The 14,075-nt window shown below is 35.2% G+C and overlaps 2 protein-coding genes across 5 annotated transcripts; one reads left to right on the top strand and one right to left on the bottom strand.

Annotated features, from left to right (window-relative positions):
- Window positions 1-111: 111 nt before the first annotated feature.
- Window positions 112-8,359, bottom strand: LOC139105165 (carbohydrate sulfotransferase 11). Of its 3 annotated transcripts, XM_070661127.1 has the most exons (8): window positions 8,206-8,359; window positions 7,961-8,142; window positions 5,698-6,079; window positions 5,176-5,463; window positions 4,238-4,473; window positions 1,858-4,116; window positions 1,200-1,348; window positions 112-759 (listed from the first exon to the last, which is right to left on the bottom strand). In XM_070661127.1, the coding sequence occupies exons 3-6, from the start codon at window positions 6,010-6,012 to the stop codon at window positions 3,951-3,953; spliced, it is 1,005 nt and encodes a 334-aa protein (XP_070517228.1). In that variant the 5' UTR covers window positions 6,013-6,079; window positions 7,961-8,142; window positions 8,206-8,359; the 3' UTR covers window positions 112-759; window positions 1,200-1,348; window positions 1,858-3,950. The 3 variants fall into 3 exon arrangements, with proteins under 3 accessions (XP_070517228.1, XP_070517219.1, XP_070517237.1); XM_070661118.1 differs by having other exon boundaries at window positions 7,961-8,359; XM_070661136.1 differs by lacking the exons at window positions 7,961-8,142; window positions 8,206-8,359 and adding an exon at window positions 7,574-7,939.
- A 387-nt stretch (window positions 8,360-8,746) lies between these two features.
- On the top strand, window positions 8,747-13,805 carry LOC139105181 (inactive hydroxysteroid dehydrogenase-like protein 1). 2 transcript variants are annotated; one of them, XM_070661156.1, is made up of 5 exons: window positions 8,747-9,624; window positions 10,847-11,055; window positions 11,306-11,542; window positions 12,126-12,469; window positions 12,716-13,805. In XM_070661156.1, the coding sequence occupies exons 2-5, from the start codon at window positions 10,896-10,898 to the stop codon at window positions 12,929-12,931; spliced, it is 957 nt and encodes a 318-aa protein (XP_070517257.1). In that variant the 5' UTR covers window positions 8,747-9,624; window positions 10,847-10,895; the 3' UTR covers window positions 12,932-13,805. The 2 variants fall into 2 exon arrangements, with proteins under 2 accessions (XP_070517257.1, XP_070517249.1); XM_070661148.1 differs by lacking the exon at window positions 8,747-9,624 and adding an exon at window positions 10,336-10,659.
- Window positions 13,806-14,075: the final 270 nt, after the last annotated feature.

The following is a 14,075-nucleotide window of genomic DNA, read 5'->3' as shown; positions in this document are numbered from 1 at the left end:
AACTAGACGTTGGTTTTCCATTTCTTCGGATTAGTTAAATTTAAATTTAATCTCGATCTTAATTTGTAGTCGAACACGGGCCTGAATGACAGCGAAATAAACTGCAGCCTATTTTTCAAACAAAATAATTTATTTTATCGTTGGTAGCGTTATGCATATCGAACATATTATATACTACAAATTTTTTTAAGAATACAATTCTTAAAGAAATAAAATTTAAAAAAATTAATTTTTTTTTTAATAAGTCTTTTAAGAAATAAATTTTGTTAATGCATCTGGATAAGTACCAAATATACGCGCGTAATTGAAGGAAGTAAACTGATGCATTTATATTGAAACTTTAACGTAACTTTCCAAAACGCGAGCATTATTCAATGACGATGCGAATTATGGCTGTAGTTTGAGATCTAATAAATATTACTTTAAATTCGCATAATACATTCATAGCTAATTCCTTAAGAACATGTGATTAATGAAACATTGCTGGCCGATTTTCGCAACAAAGACTCAAGAAACTGAAGTGAAGCGCAGGGATATACTTTTACAAACTCTATTGCCCGATAAATTTATTTCCGAATTTATTCTTGTCGCAGAAATCGGCCGGCGAAGAGCGATTTGCGTACAACATGTTTCCAGGCGTCTAGACTGTAGAAAATATAATAAATGAGAACTGGTGAGCTTCGAGCGAGGTGTCCGTGACGGTTCTGAATCCTCTGAATGCATCCGTCTTTTGACGGGTGTTTTCCGTGTTGTTCAGCCCTAAAATATACGATTCATTCATTAAAAATATTATTAAATGTAATTTAAATTTGTATTCTTACCCGTTTAATTAAATAATATATTATTAATAAAACAATAGAGAAATTAATAAAAAGTAAGACACGAAGCAAAGCGAAGCGCAGCGAATAATGCAATTTCGCTTTCTATTCGGAGATTTCAATGATCAACTTAACACAATACCTTCTTAACCCTTAATCTTACTTTTCACGTATAACTTTAAAATTATAAAAGTTATAAATTTATTTAAATAATTTTCATTAAAGTAATGAGAAAATTTATTTTTAAAGCTTTATACCATTTTTATGCAGCAATTTAAAATTAAAAATTTTAATTAAAAATGTCAAAGATATATATCTTTGAAACAAATAATGCGGATAAAATCGGGATTTTAAATATATTAATTAATAGACGAAACTCACCATGGTGAGGAATGTGTGTTGCGTTTAAAAAAATAATCCCGAGTATAACACCCAAAGCGAGATTAACAGAAAAATGAGGATAAAGTACGTCATCAGGATATTTGTAGTTTCGTGGCCCGCCTGTGGCATCTTTTGACCCATGGACAGCTCTGTGTTACGACATATGAATTTTATTATTCACTGTAATCACCATCGTCGATAAACAATTTTTATCCCTTAAAAAAAATCGAATATTTCTTTTGAAATTTATGCGAAAAATAGTGGAATAAATAATTCTTTCCCACGTTGCACCGATCGCCGACATTCCCAACTAAACTATATACTACATCATTGCTACGAGAACGTTAATTTTTGTCAAATCCCTTTTCAATCGATCTCCGGTCGAAAAACTTGCGGTCGATACTCACAAATGGGGATTGTCACGAACTAATTGCGAGTTTCGCTTTTGTTACAATCAACGCTTCTATTTCTGATTATTTAATTATCTCATGAAGGCACTTCGAGCCGCCTGTCTTGATAGTGAGTCGAATCGAGAAATGCGCTCTTCGTCGTTCTACGTGCGATCGTAGACTGGATCACGCGGTGCAGGACTCGCGCCGCCCTGATCCCGAAATTCCTCCAGGAACCGCATCACCACCCCCACCCGCTACTCTCGCACCTTCTTGCTAACACCTTCTGCTCCAGGATTGGTAGAAGACGGGATCCCACCATCGGCTAATGTTGCTTGAAGAGCAACGAGTTTCGCTACCTCGAGTTATATTAAGGCATTGTGGAGTTAGGCGTAACTTCCTGACAAAAATTCTTCCGCCGAATCGACTCCAGATAAGCGCCGAGGGACACTCGTGAATATTGGCGAATTCGGGGATTGTTACGAAATTAATACGCGCCGGTCCATTAAACGTGCGATTGGGCGCCACGAGATGCATCGTGTTATTCTGAAGCCCGTTCGAGTGACTGCCAGCGCTGTTACGCGCGATTAAGATTTCGCTCCTTAGTCGATGTGTGCCAATATAGAAGGCCGTCCATCATTTTCGGGCTCTCATCTAAATTTAGCTCGTTTAACCGAACATCAATCTCGCCGAACAATGTACGGACACCCCCGAACTCCAGCTCAAGCCATTACGTAACGTGTCTATCTCGCGAAAAGCAGGCAATCGGCCGCCGCAGGTTTTCTAATTTGTATAAATTAAACTCTTTTAACAATGAAAGATTTTTGTCGCCGGTAATGAAACTCAAATTTATGGAACATATTAGCATTTAAAAATTTAATCAATTTTTTCAGCTTTTTTTTCTTTTTTTTTTCCTTTTTGGAATTTACTGAGTCAATTACCTCTAATTGATTGGAATATTATTAAATTGGGCAATTAAAATTGGCAGTAATTTACTTGTAGAAGTCTTAATTTCAATTTTATTGTTAAATATATATATATACAATGCTCACAATATTGTTCACTTTATATAATTTTACATAGATAAAATAAGTAATTAATTGGTAACTACACAGGTTCTCTTTACGGAAGCCCGTCTGAGATGTGAAACAAAATCGTCCTCGCACACAATTATCTATACAGGCACGTTAATATGGCTGTGTTCAAAGCGGCAGCTTTGGACACGATATGACACAACTCACGTTACGAAAATAGGAAAGCGAAATTTTTATTTCGGATTAACTCACGGTACGGACGCGTATATTAATAGAAATTGTTCCGAGATAACATTTGGTGGTTCTATAAATTCCCGCGCTAATATAAAAGTTGCGGCGTACACTTTATATTACTTTTATTGCGAAACTGAACTTGTAAGTTGACAGTGATTCTTTCTTGGCACTGGCAAAAACAAGCTCTTTTATTCGCTTCACCTTAAATTCTTGGCATGAAGCGCCGTTATACATTTAAAAACGCCATAACTTCAAAAATAAATAGTTCTGAGGTATATTTATGAATACATATGTAAATCGTAAAATATGCTTTTACAATTAATTAAGTATATGTATTAATAATCTAAATCAATTTAATATGCAGTTTTTTTTATAAATAAAATAAAAAAAATAAAAAGATTTACATAATTCTGCATTTAAAGCAATTTAAATTGCATCAAAAAAAAAAAAACAAACACATCGTAAAATAAACTCGTTTTTTTTACAAGCAATTAATTTAAAAAACGTTATAATATATAACATGAGGTAGTACAAAACTTTGTCTATACAAAATAAAGTCTCAATAAATAGCTAAAAAAAAAAAAAAAACGTTTACTGTTCTACTCTGAGAATTTTAAACGTTTTCTCTACTATTATATTTCTCTCTTTAGTCTTTTAGAGCCGTGACACACAAGCAGTGTAAAACTTAAGTTGAGAAAAGCAACTAATCACGATGAAGAACTTAAGCAGCCATTTGATATACTATAAGCAATGTTGAAAATTCCGTATAATTGAATTTTTTGCGTTTTAAGTTTTACTGCAACTTATTCTTGCGTGCCACGGCCCTTGTACTCACGAAGAGTTTCCATCTAAGAAGTGGCGATCGAATAAAAATCTGTCAAGCTCCGATTTGCATTTGGATTTCTAAATAGCGCGCGTTCTCGTTGCACTATGATCGTCTTTAAGCATAATAATCTTAATTTACTTCTATAGTAATTGCTTTGTAATAATTAATTTATATTTTGACGTATAAATCAACCTGTTTGGGGTAGACTTCAGGGACAGTACTCGTACCGATAAAGCTGGAACTATTTCCGCTAAGACTAACGAGCGCTTTAAGCCAAGGAAAACCCTAGTACATCTTCCAGCGAATAGTCGAACAGCCTTAAATCTAATTTGTACAGGTCGGCCAGTTTGCGAAGTTGTTTGTAACTTAGAGTCGAGTAATATTTATCTAGCTTCCTCGAGGTCGGCTCGCTGCTCGTCGGTCTGGCTGGAAAACTGTATAATCGAGTTTAATACGGCATCTCACAAATATATCTTACGTTTATTAAAGTTACAATTTATTCTATAATTAGGGCGAGTCTTATTATAAACTGATGCTCGATGAAAAGATACTCACTTTACAGATGTTACGCCTATCCGTTCAAGAACTTCCGTCGCGTCCTCGACCAAGCTCTCGTATTTGCTCACGAGATTATAGTTGACTATGCACGGCTGGCACAGATCATATATCGGCCTCCAATGCTCGTTCTTTGTTCCGTTCTCGGTGTCATCGGTGACGAAGTCGACGAACTCGCGGAACGTTACGTCGTCGCCATTTTTTAGAGATTCCTCGGACGCGTTCGGCCTGTATTTCTGTAAAAACGTTACGTGGCTGAAGTCGCCACTCGATGATGTCTTTTAACGTTAATCGATTCGTCGTTATTTGCATGCGGAACTTGCCATTAACGGTTACGCTATAAAAGTGGGACAACTTGCAGAATTAATCGCGATCGCATCGCAAGAAGTGCGCGCCATTGTACGGTATTCCTAAATTTGGTTCAACTGCCGAGAAAGAACAAGAATTAAAATGTTCAAGCAAATTATTTTTTTTTTTTTTTTGTAATATAAATTTGGCAATGTAACTACACTAAAAAAAAAAAATGATAGTTACTTTTAAACCCAACCACAATTTTATAATACTTTTAATAATAAATATGATAAATTTAATTATATTTGTAATTAACTAAATCATATTTATTATTAAAAATATCATAAAATTATAGTCGAGTCCAAAAAACCCTAACTATATTTATCTCTCAATGTAAAATAAAATTCGATAAAGGGAAGATGAAATTTCATCAAGATTGTCGTGCCTTTGTCCTTTGTCTACTCTTCTCGCTTATCTTATGTTAAACCATTAACATTTAAGATGAGATCATAGCGTGAGATCATAGTCCAAGATCATAAACTGATTCATAAATACACATTGCACAATGTGAATAATACACAGTCGAAGATCGAAAAACTAGAAATAATAAATATCGCAAGGCTTATTTTTAAGTTTCGTTTTTTTACCTTCACGATCTTCTTGCCGAAGCGAGTTTGAAAGTACTTCGCACTTTTTTCATGCTTGGTCTCCAACTTATTTCGGTAGGCAGACAAAAGTCTCTCTAAGGGATGTCGCACGACAATTAGCTTGTCGTAAGTCGCTAACTTCTTTTCTATCTCGGGCAAAGTGTAATTATTCAGTCGCTGGAAAGTACCAGGTGAATGGGCCTGATCGGCCGGAATCTCTAAGGGATCGTTGCCGGACCATTTCCCGGTCGCGATCATTAACACGCGCTTCCAGTTTGTGCAAGCCACCTGCAATATAAAATTGTAAAACTATATTTAAATTTATAATTTTCGTAATATAATTTACATATTAAATAAACTAATATATGTATAATTAAATTAATTTTTAAAAATTATTAAATTAAATTATATAAAATTGTTTTGCTTTAAAATGCAAAATGCGATGCAATTACTTTCTTTATTTTTTGTTTACTTTTTATATTATTGTAGATTATTTTAATAGAACTTTATAAATTTCAATACCTTCGGTACGTAGCAATAGAGCAGCTCGTGCAAATCATCTACGAGAATATTTCGGAATGATTCTGGATTTAACACGGTGGTATCGACCTCGCTACTTTCAAGCTCGCAGTTATATTGCAGTCTTTCCTGTCTCTCGACCAAGGCCGACCTGGCCAGCGCGTTTGGCCCTGTCCAGGAATAAATGTATTTGTTCGGCTCGAACGGTTTCCTGTCTCCATCAGTCGAGTCGATATGCGGGACGTTTGCGCTTGCTCTCGCGGCCGTTCTCCATACGGCAACGAGCAAAATTATTCTCCACACTCGACATCCTGTCATCGTTTTCTTTCGTTCACCGCGAGCATTGAGCTATCTTGCAAAACACACAGTTCGTAAAACTCCGAATCTGCAAAAAACGAACAGCTCACTTTGCAGAATTCCAACAAACGTCATTACGTAATTTTAATGATAGTGTTTTGTACGTTATATTTTGTAATTATTGAAACAAATGTAAATTATTATTATTATTTATCGTTAAAAGGTATAAACATATTTTAATTAAATAAATTAATTCGGACGGTATAAAAAAATTACAGATACTTCTGATTATTAAATCCATAAGTATGATATACTGATTGTGCTAATTAATTATCAAATCGATTAACTTCATACATTATGTGTAATAAATACGATAATACGTAACAAATAAAAAATAAAAAGAGTAGAAAATTTATAATAGTTTAAATATAAATAATTGAGCATCAAATCCTTTGCCATTTCAATTAAAAAATTAACAAAAAAAAATTTTTTTAGTAAAGTTTATTATTTTGGCTTGTAAAAGGTTTAATTGTTAATAAGCGAGTGGATGCTGCGCTTAAATAAAAACATAAAAACATAACTTATTCAAAATTAAAAAAAAGAGAAGCAAAAAATAATGACAATCAACTTTTATCCTTGATAATAGTCTTTTCAAGCCAGTCTTTCGCAGCAAGTTTTTACGCGGTTGACAAGATACGTTGCGAAGCAGTGTAATTATTATTACGTGTCTCCGAGAACAGTTGAGCAAGTTCTTTTCATTTATAATTATTTACATAAAGCTTTGCATATACGAAATGTCAGGCTCTTCTTCTTCTTCACAATTTACGTTTATTTCTTTTTGTATCTTTAATTATTGCTCGTTGCATTTTTCTTTTCCTTTGGCATAATACAATAAGAAAATAGAGTGCAATGTAACTTTCTAGGCCAATGTTACGGTCGTAGCACAATCATATCGCAGCGTAGACAATGTTTCCTTTTTCTCCCATTATCCGTAAAAAAAAAAACATTTTTAAAATACAATACTCCTTATCTACCACATAGCTAGCTAGTGACAATTTTTATCTTTTAAGTTATACATTTTTATTTTATATATTTTATTTAAAAAATTATTTATATTAATAAAAATAAAACAAGTTGAAAAAATATGTAATAAACATATATTTATCTCTTGCGGGGTACATCGCAGAAGTTGAAAAAATATATACAATTATAAACAATAAGTTGTATTAAAAATCTGAAGGTAGCGAAGTATTCTATCTCATGGCACGCACAAGCATTTAATTTAAATTAAATTATACGTCGACTGTAAGATGTAACAAGCGCAACTAAACGCATCTTGAAGATATCAGAGCGTAACGTGATGTTTGATGGATATTTTCAAAGCATGTGTCGGACACGTGTAGGAAGCCGCGCATAATATCACGTTCCACACAGTGTACCAAAATCGAATAAAAAAAAAAAAGGGAGATTAATCGCAGAAAAGGTCAGTTTACTACATTATAAAAAAAAATAAAATAAAATAATTAAAAAATCGGTGTTGCATTCCACCGTAAGTTGTCTCAATTTCGGACGAAACACTCACTTCAAAATTCTATGCGTTGCATGTTACATTGCACGAAAGGAATTTTAATTAAAACCGCGCTAAAACAGTGCCAAGTATCACATTAATGATGTATTTAACCCAGAAACAATTGCACAAAGCCATATTAGACAGACATAATTTCAAGCAAGCGCCCAGCGAGAGCGACGATTATTAGCTACTTAAGCGATCACTGTCTTGCGCGTAGTATCATCGTATCAGTTCGCTATCGCAAGGTCAAAGTGTTGATCGATCGCGATCAAGCCGGTTCTTCGTTATTACTTGGCGCGGACGATTATATTCAACCGTTGTTTCCGACACGAATATTCAGCACGCGATCACAGCGGCGGACGCGAAAGGCCCGACGTTCCTTCGGTAGCCGCGACTTACTTTGTAATCCTGCGAGCCTGCCGATCAGGCAGGTGAAGGCGTGTTCGAAACCGGAGCACCGCGATTCCGCGAGTTCTTCGGGGCGCGCGGTCAAGTGTGTCGATATTCCGTGGAGAACTTCGAGGACCTTGGCCTTTTGAGGGTCGATTGGCGTACCGATAAATCGATCGACGCTTCTCGTGCTTGAAAAAAAAACGATCTCCAGCACGAAAATACGAAAGGCACTTCCGTTTCACTTTTCTTACGGTTCCGTGCGGGAATTACGAACTGGTCCCGCGATCGGCGACGTCGGACTCATCGATTCCGTAAGGAGAACACAAGTGGTCGAGCGGTCGATCGGCGTGGCGGCCGGCGATCGTGCCTGGAAGACTCCGAAGCGAAACGATGATGTGTCCGCGTGTAGTGAAAGAGACGCTGCGCGCGCCTCCGTTCTTTCGTTCTCATTCCCTTTTCGGTCTCCACAAATCGGTCTATCCTCCTTTGACTTCAAACTTTGTGCGCTCCACGAGTTTCCCCACTTTCCGTTCGATCGCTCGCTCACGCGCGCACGCGTTCGTAGATACCAAAGGCCACGTGATGTAAAATCAAATTACACAATGCATAATTGATGAGCTCGCAAGCATGAACAAACGAATCGCTCGTTCCGCCGGCGTGCCACGAAAAACCTGTCGCTGATTGCCGATTTCGATCTTGACTTGGCTTTATGATGGCCAGCAAGCCTTAAAAATTGCTTGGCCGGAACGGGGACAAATTGGATTCTTTTATTTTTTTAAACGTATTTATCTTAAGTGGGCCGAATATTCCGCGCTGTTTCACTCGTTTGCGCGCAATTTGCACGTTCTTTCCAATCGTCCGCTCGGTCTCGTCTCATCGCGTACTTTACATATTTAACTTTCACTTTTATGTCACACATGAGGCTTTTTTAAAGTAATTTTCTTCTGCGCGAATTGATCACATGCACTGTTACACAATTTTAGTTGCGCAACCTGTACGAAAGCGTCTATGTCATAAATCCTTTTTCCTCCGATTTTGCAATAGCAACGCCAATTTATTAATTTTATCAGTGATAAAGATATTAATCATTGCTATACATAGCATTAACAGCCGAGTATAATTTGTCTAATAATCAATTAAAGTTTTTGTCAATTAAAATAAATTTTTCAATTAAAAAGCACTTGAGTACTGACATTAAAATTATTGTAAACGATTTGCGAAATAACATAAATTTTCTAAAAATTTAATAAAAAAAAAAAATTATTTAATTAATTTAAAAAAAAAAACTATTTTATCAGAATTTGTTTAAAGTTCAATTATTGCTTGACAATAAATTAATAAATAAGAATAATAATTTCTTTAATGCTATTATAGAAAAAAAGTCGAGTCTGCCTGTTCAAAAAATATTATGAATTTATTAATTATTAAAACAATTTCTCAATTTATAATCTAAATTATTTGCAAATTAAATTGTTCACATATTTTGTTTTCACGCTTTGTTTACAAATTCAACAGCTTAAAATTAACTGATTATTATAATTCGATATAGATAAGCAGCTGCGCGTTATTTGCAAAATGCATTTCTTGATTCCTGCTGGATACATTGTAGGTCGGGAAATGCGGTTAGTAACGCTTGTAAAAGTGGCCTCTTTGAAGAAGGCATATACTTGGTAAGTCACAATCAGGGTCAACGAGTTTTATCATTGACAAGCAACATGCTTGCATGCAATCTCAATCACGGATGAATGTCGGACTGTTAGCGAAACTGCTTTTAACTTGCATTATGTGTAAAAAGAACTCTCTTAACTTCAATATGAGCGAAATTAGTCGTAAAATCAGCCTACACGTAAATACAATGTAAAAGTATTTCAAAACGGTCAAATAGTTTAACAAGCGAATAAAGAAAAATAAAAAAAAAAAGCGAAAAAATATACTTGTAAAGCCACAAAACATATTTAAGAAACATAATTTAATCACGAAAATTAAGTGCAAATTAGTTAATTGCCTTTCTCAACGGGTCTTACAATCTTGTGTACGTAAGAATTAACTTCTCGCAATCTCTCGTAATTCTTTTGTTGAAAGTACTGGTATGCCGATGTTTTCTGAAATGTCAACTTGTACGTACATACATGATTTCTTACATATCGGCGAATCGATCATCCGCGAGGCGATTTTTTCCGACCCCGAATTGGAAGTAAATACTTGATGATAATCACGATTTCTAATAGACCAAATTATATTTTAAATACACTTGCAACATACCTATGTAATACAAGTTGAAGTCCTTTATTCGATTGGAAATTGCAAAAAAAATTGTACATGAAGCCAAGAGAATTTCAGCAAAAGGAGAAAGTGCCATGACTTCTCGACTTAGCCTTCAGTACAATCACCCGAGCGAGATGAGGTTTAGTCTCGCGTCGGCTTTCGTTCTTCGAGCATCTCTTTACCGCGGCGGTATTCAAAAACTCGCACAAATCGCAGTGAAGGTGAATAGATAAGAGAGAAGAGGAAAAGCTCAGCTTTGGTAAAACGCTAAGCGAGGCAGCCGGTCATATTTGTTGCCTTACCAAACCACCTCGCGCGATTAAGTAATATACTTTCACGTGTTAAGACTTTGAAATTTTCGCAAATGATTTCTCAAACTGCACTCACTGTTTGTGAAAACTTTAAAGTTTGAAAAAAGTTTGCGATAACAAAAAAAAAAGGTTTTAAAAATGTTATATACTTATAAATCAAAATAAAATTTAAAATGTTTAAAATTAAATGCAGTTTAATTAAACAATTTTTTTCAAGAATTTTTATAAATAAATTTTTAATTTAATTATAAATAAAAAAGAATGGCAAGTTTGTTTTCTCGGTGAATTATAATTTAAACATTCTTCTAACTTGTAGGTAATCGTAAGAGTATTATCGAGTGCCACGCATAAAATAACGACAAATTATGCTACCAACGATAGCATTTTGGGTGTTAGTAATTTTAATTACTTTCTGGATCCTACTTGGTCCTGTTTTGAGATTTCTGCGTGTCATATTTGAAATTACTATGCAAATATACGATAATAAACCAATCGATTTGCGAACAAAGTTCGGCGACTGGGCGGGTAAGCATGAACAGTTTATCTCTTTTGTACTCTGCATTTAATAATAGTGTATATATTAAAAATACTTTATTAAAATTTTTAACAATCTCTAATCTTGGACTGTAATATTTTATTTCATCATTTTGGACTATAAAGACATTTTCTACAAGACGAGAAAAGTAAACGACGAAACATCTTATCAAATCCACAATAGTTTTGTTAAGTATATTATAACGTAAGGTATGTAAAAAAATGACTACACATATTCCAGTTGTTACTGGCTCAACTGACGGTATTGGTAGAGCTTATGCTAAGGAGTTAGCAGCAAGAAATATGAATCTAATACTAATCAGCAGAAACTTAGAAAAGCTTGAACGCACAAAGGATGAACTGCTGCTAATAAATCCGAAAATTGAGGTGAGGGTTATCGCGGCGGACTTCGCCGAAGGAGAAAATGCTTTTACCAAAATTCGTCCTCTCATGAAAAATATATCTGTTGGCATATTAGGTAATTAGACTTATTTATTTATTTATTATTTTCAGTTTACAAAAATTTTGGCTTAATTGCATGATATTTTAATAATTAATTACTGAAAGCTTGATTATTAAATAAACTTAGCATTAGTTTTCTTATTTATGTCGATAATTTAAATTTTTATAACTTAATTAAATAACATTTTGGTTAAAAATTTTTTTTTCTATTTTTTTGTCTTTTTTATTTACATTACTTCACTCCGCGGTTGAGAAAATAGTACATTATAAATACATCTAGCTTTATGCTTTCGAGATTTCTCTTAAAATAAATATAACAATTTTCTGCCGCAACGGGTCAATACTAACGAGTTTACTGAATTAAAAAATGCTGTTATATATTAACATGTATTTGCCATTTAATGTCGCGACATCGCGCAGTTACTCCTCTCTTTCCCTTTTTATTATTCGATGGACAGAGGTCATTCTCCCTGAATAAAGAGTACAGATAATGCGTAACATGATAATGCACGAGTCAAGGATGATTGTAACATCTGCTGCATGAAATACAGTTGAATAACGCGTCCAAATGCAACACGCGTATTATTATTTCTTTTAAGTGAACAACGTGGGTAAGCAGTACGAGTATCCCATGTACGTCGGCGAGGTGCCCGAGAACGAGCTGTGGGATATCATCAACGTAAATGTGGGTGCCACCACGCTGATGACGCGGCTGGTTATCGACCAGATGCAGAAGCGCAAACGTGGTGCGATTGTCAACGTCTCTTCCGGATCCGAGCTCCAGCCCTTGCCGCTGATGACAGTATACGCCGCAACGAAGGCCTATGTCAAAAGTTTCTCCGATGCCCTGAGGGCGGAATACTCCAGGTTTGGCGTGACCGTCCAACACCTGTCGCCTCTTTTCGTCAACACGAAAATGAACGCGTTCAGCTCTAAGCTTCAGGTACTTCAATTACTAAAATAATATCATCGCCGTGAAATTATTGTAGCAATCAAAACGAGCTCTTGGGCATTTATTTTTAACAGGTATTTTAACGAGTGAAGTCGTCATATATTAATTTGAATAAAGCGTAAATCCACGCAGTGGCAAACGGACATTACTAATCGCACTGCTCTGTTTGTAGTTATTATTACGTTTGTCTCTCTTTGCGTTTTCGAAATTTTTACATGTGCTTTGTGAAAATTACAGGTTTCAAGTATATTTGTACCCGACGCTACGACTTATGCGAGAAATGCCATCGCCACGCTGGGCAAAATGGACAGCAGCACTGGTTACTGGGCACACAGTATTCAGAAGTTCGTTACCCTGATGCCGCCCGTGTGGATTCGAACGAAAATTGGACAGATTATGAACGAGAGCTTCAGGCAGGACTACTTCAAGCAAAAGCAACAAACCTCGCTGTAATAAAATATCCTACGCCTTTTGCTTCCATAGTACTCTACCCTGTAAATTCTCGGCAATGTTTAATTATTGGTCGTAAAATTTGCTTTTAACTGAAGTAAGAAATTAATAAAAACTAAGAAGAATAATGGAGAAATAAGAGAAAACGAGTGCGCGCGTGTGTGCAAGTGTGTGCTTTCTTTAAGTTAATTTTTTTTTTTTTTTTTTTTTTTTTGAAGTCAAGACGGAGCTGACTTTTCTCCATTCTAATCAGTTCCAATGCTTTCCTTTCCCCCGAATTGCGCTCTTATTCTAATAATGAGGTTGTGCAAGCTTAAATCGCAATGCGCATGCAACTTTGATATGAAACCGATTAGTTTGTAACACGTGACATTAATTCTTGTATAATAGGTATTTTATGGAAGCGATTAAAACTGCGTGATTAGGACCACGCGGCGGAAATTAGCAAGCATAATTAGTTGTTATGCACTACATATTTTAATCTTCTTGCGACCGACGGATCGCGATTTTTGTTCATTAAACCAAAAGTTTTGCGGCGGTTTTACCAAACACTGTATGAAGCAAATCGTTTGTTTATATGCTCTACTCGATTACCACGTGCGAACTATGCATTGCGGTAGAATGTTGACCCGCATTCTGATTGGCTCACGAGCATTATTCAATTAGGCTATAAGTATATAAGAAATGACTCCACGGCCACTCCTTGGTCGCCGAGTGCTCCGCGGAAAAATATAAATTCACACAATTTCATTCAGCTTGAGGCTGGGTTATGCACCAGCAAATGAACATTGAACGCAAACATTTGAACATACATTCGTGTTCTGAAGTCGTTCGTTCCTTTTCACAGTTAATTTCAGCGCCATAACTTTGTGCCTACCGCTCGATTATAATATTATATACAATTGAACAAGTTGTTCGAATCTTTAAAATAAAAATTAGAAGTTAGAAAGAAAACCAGACGTATCTTTTAATACTCTGCACAATTGTATGCAATATACACATAGAAACAAGCTAACATCCGACGTAATATTTTTTTATACCGTCGTGAAGAGATTTAAAGCTTTAAATAAGAAATTATTGAGATAATATAGGAGAAAATTATTAAGTAAAAAGTTTTTTTTTTTTTTAACGTAGAAGCAAGAGTAAA

This window comes from Cardiocondyla obscurior, linkage group LG01 (assembly GCF_019399895.1).
Source record: "Cardiocondyla obscurior isolate alpha-2009 linkage group LG01, Cobs3.1, whole genome shotgun sequence".
NCBI classification, from domain to species: domain Eukaryota; kingdom Metazoa; phylum Arthropoda; class Insecta; order Hymenoptera; family Formicidae; genus Cardiocondyla; species Cardiocondyla obscurior.
This window is presented reverse-complemented; position numbering and strand designations above follow the sequence as displayed.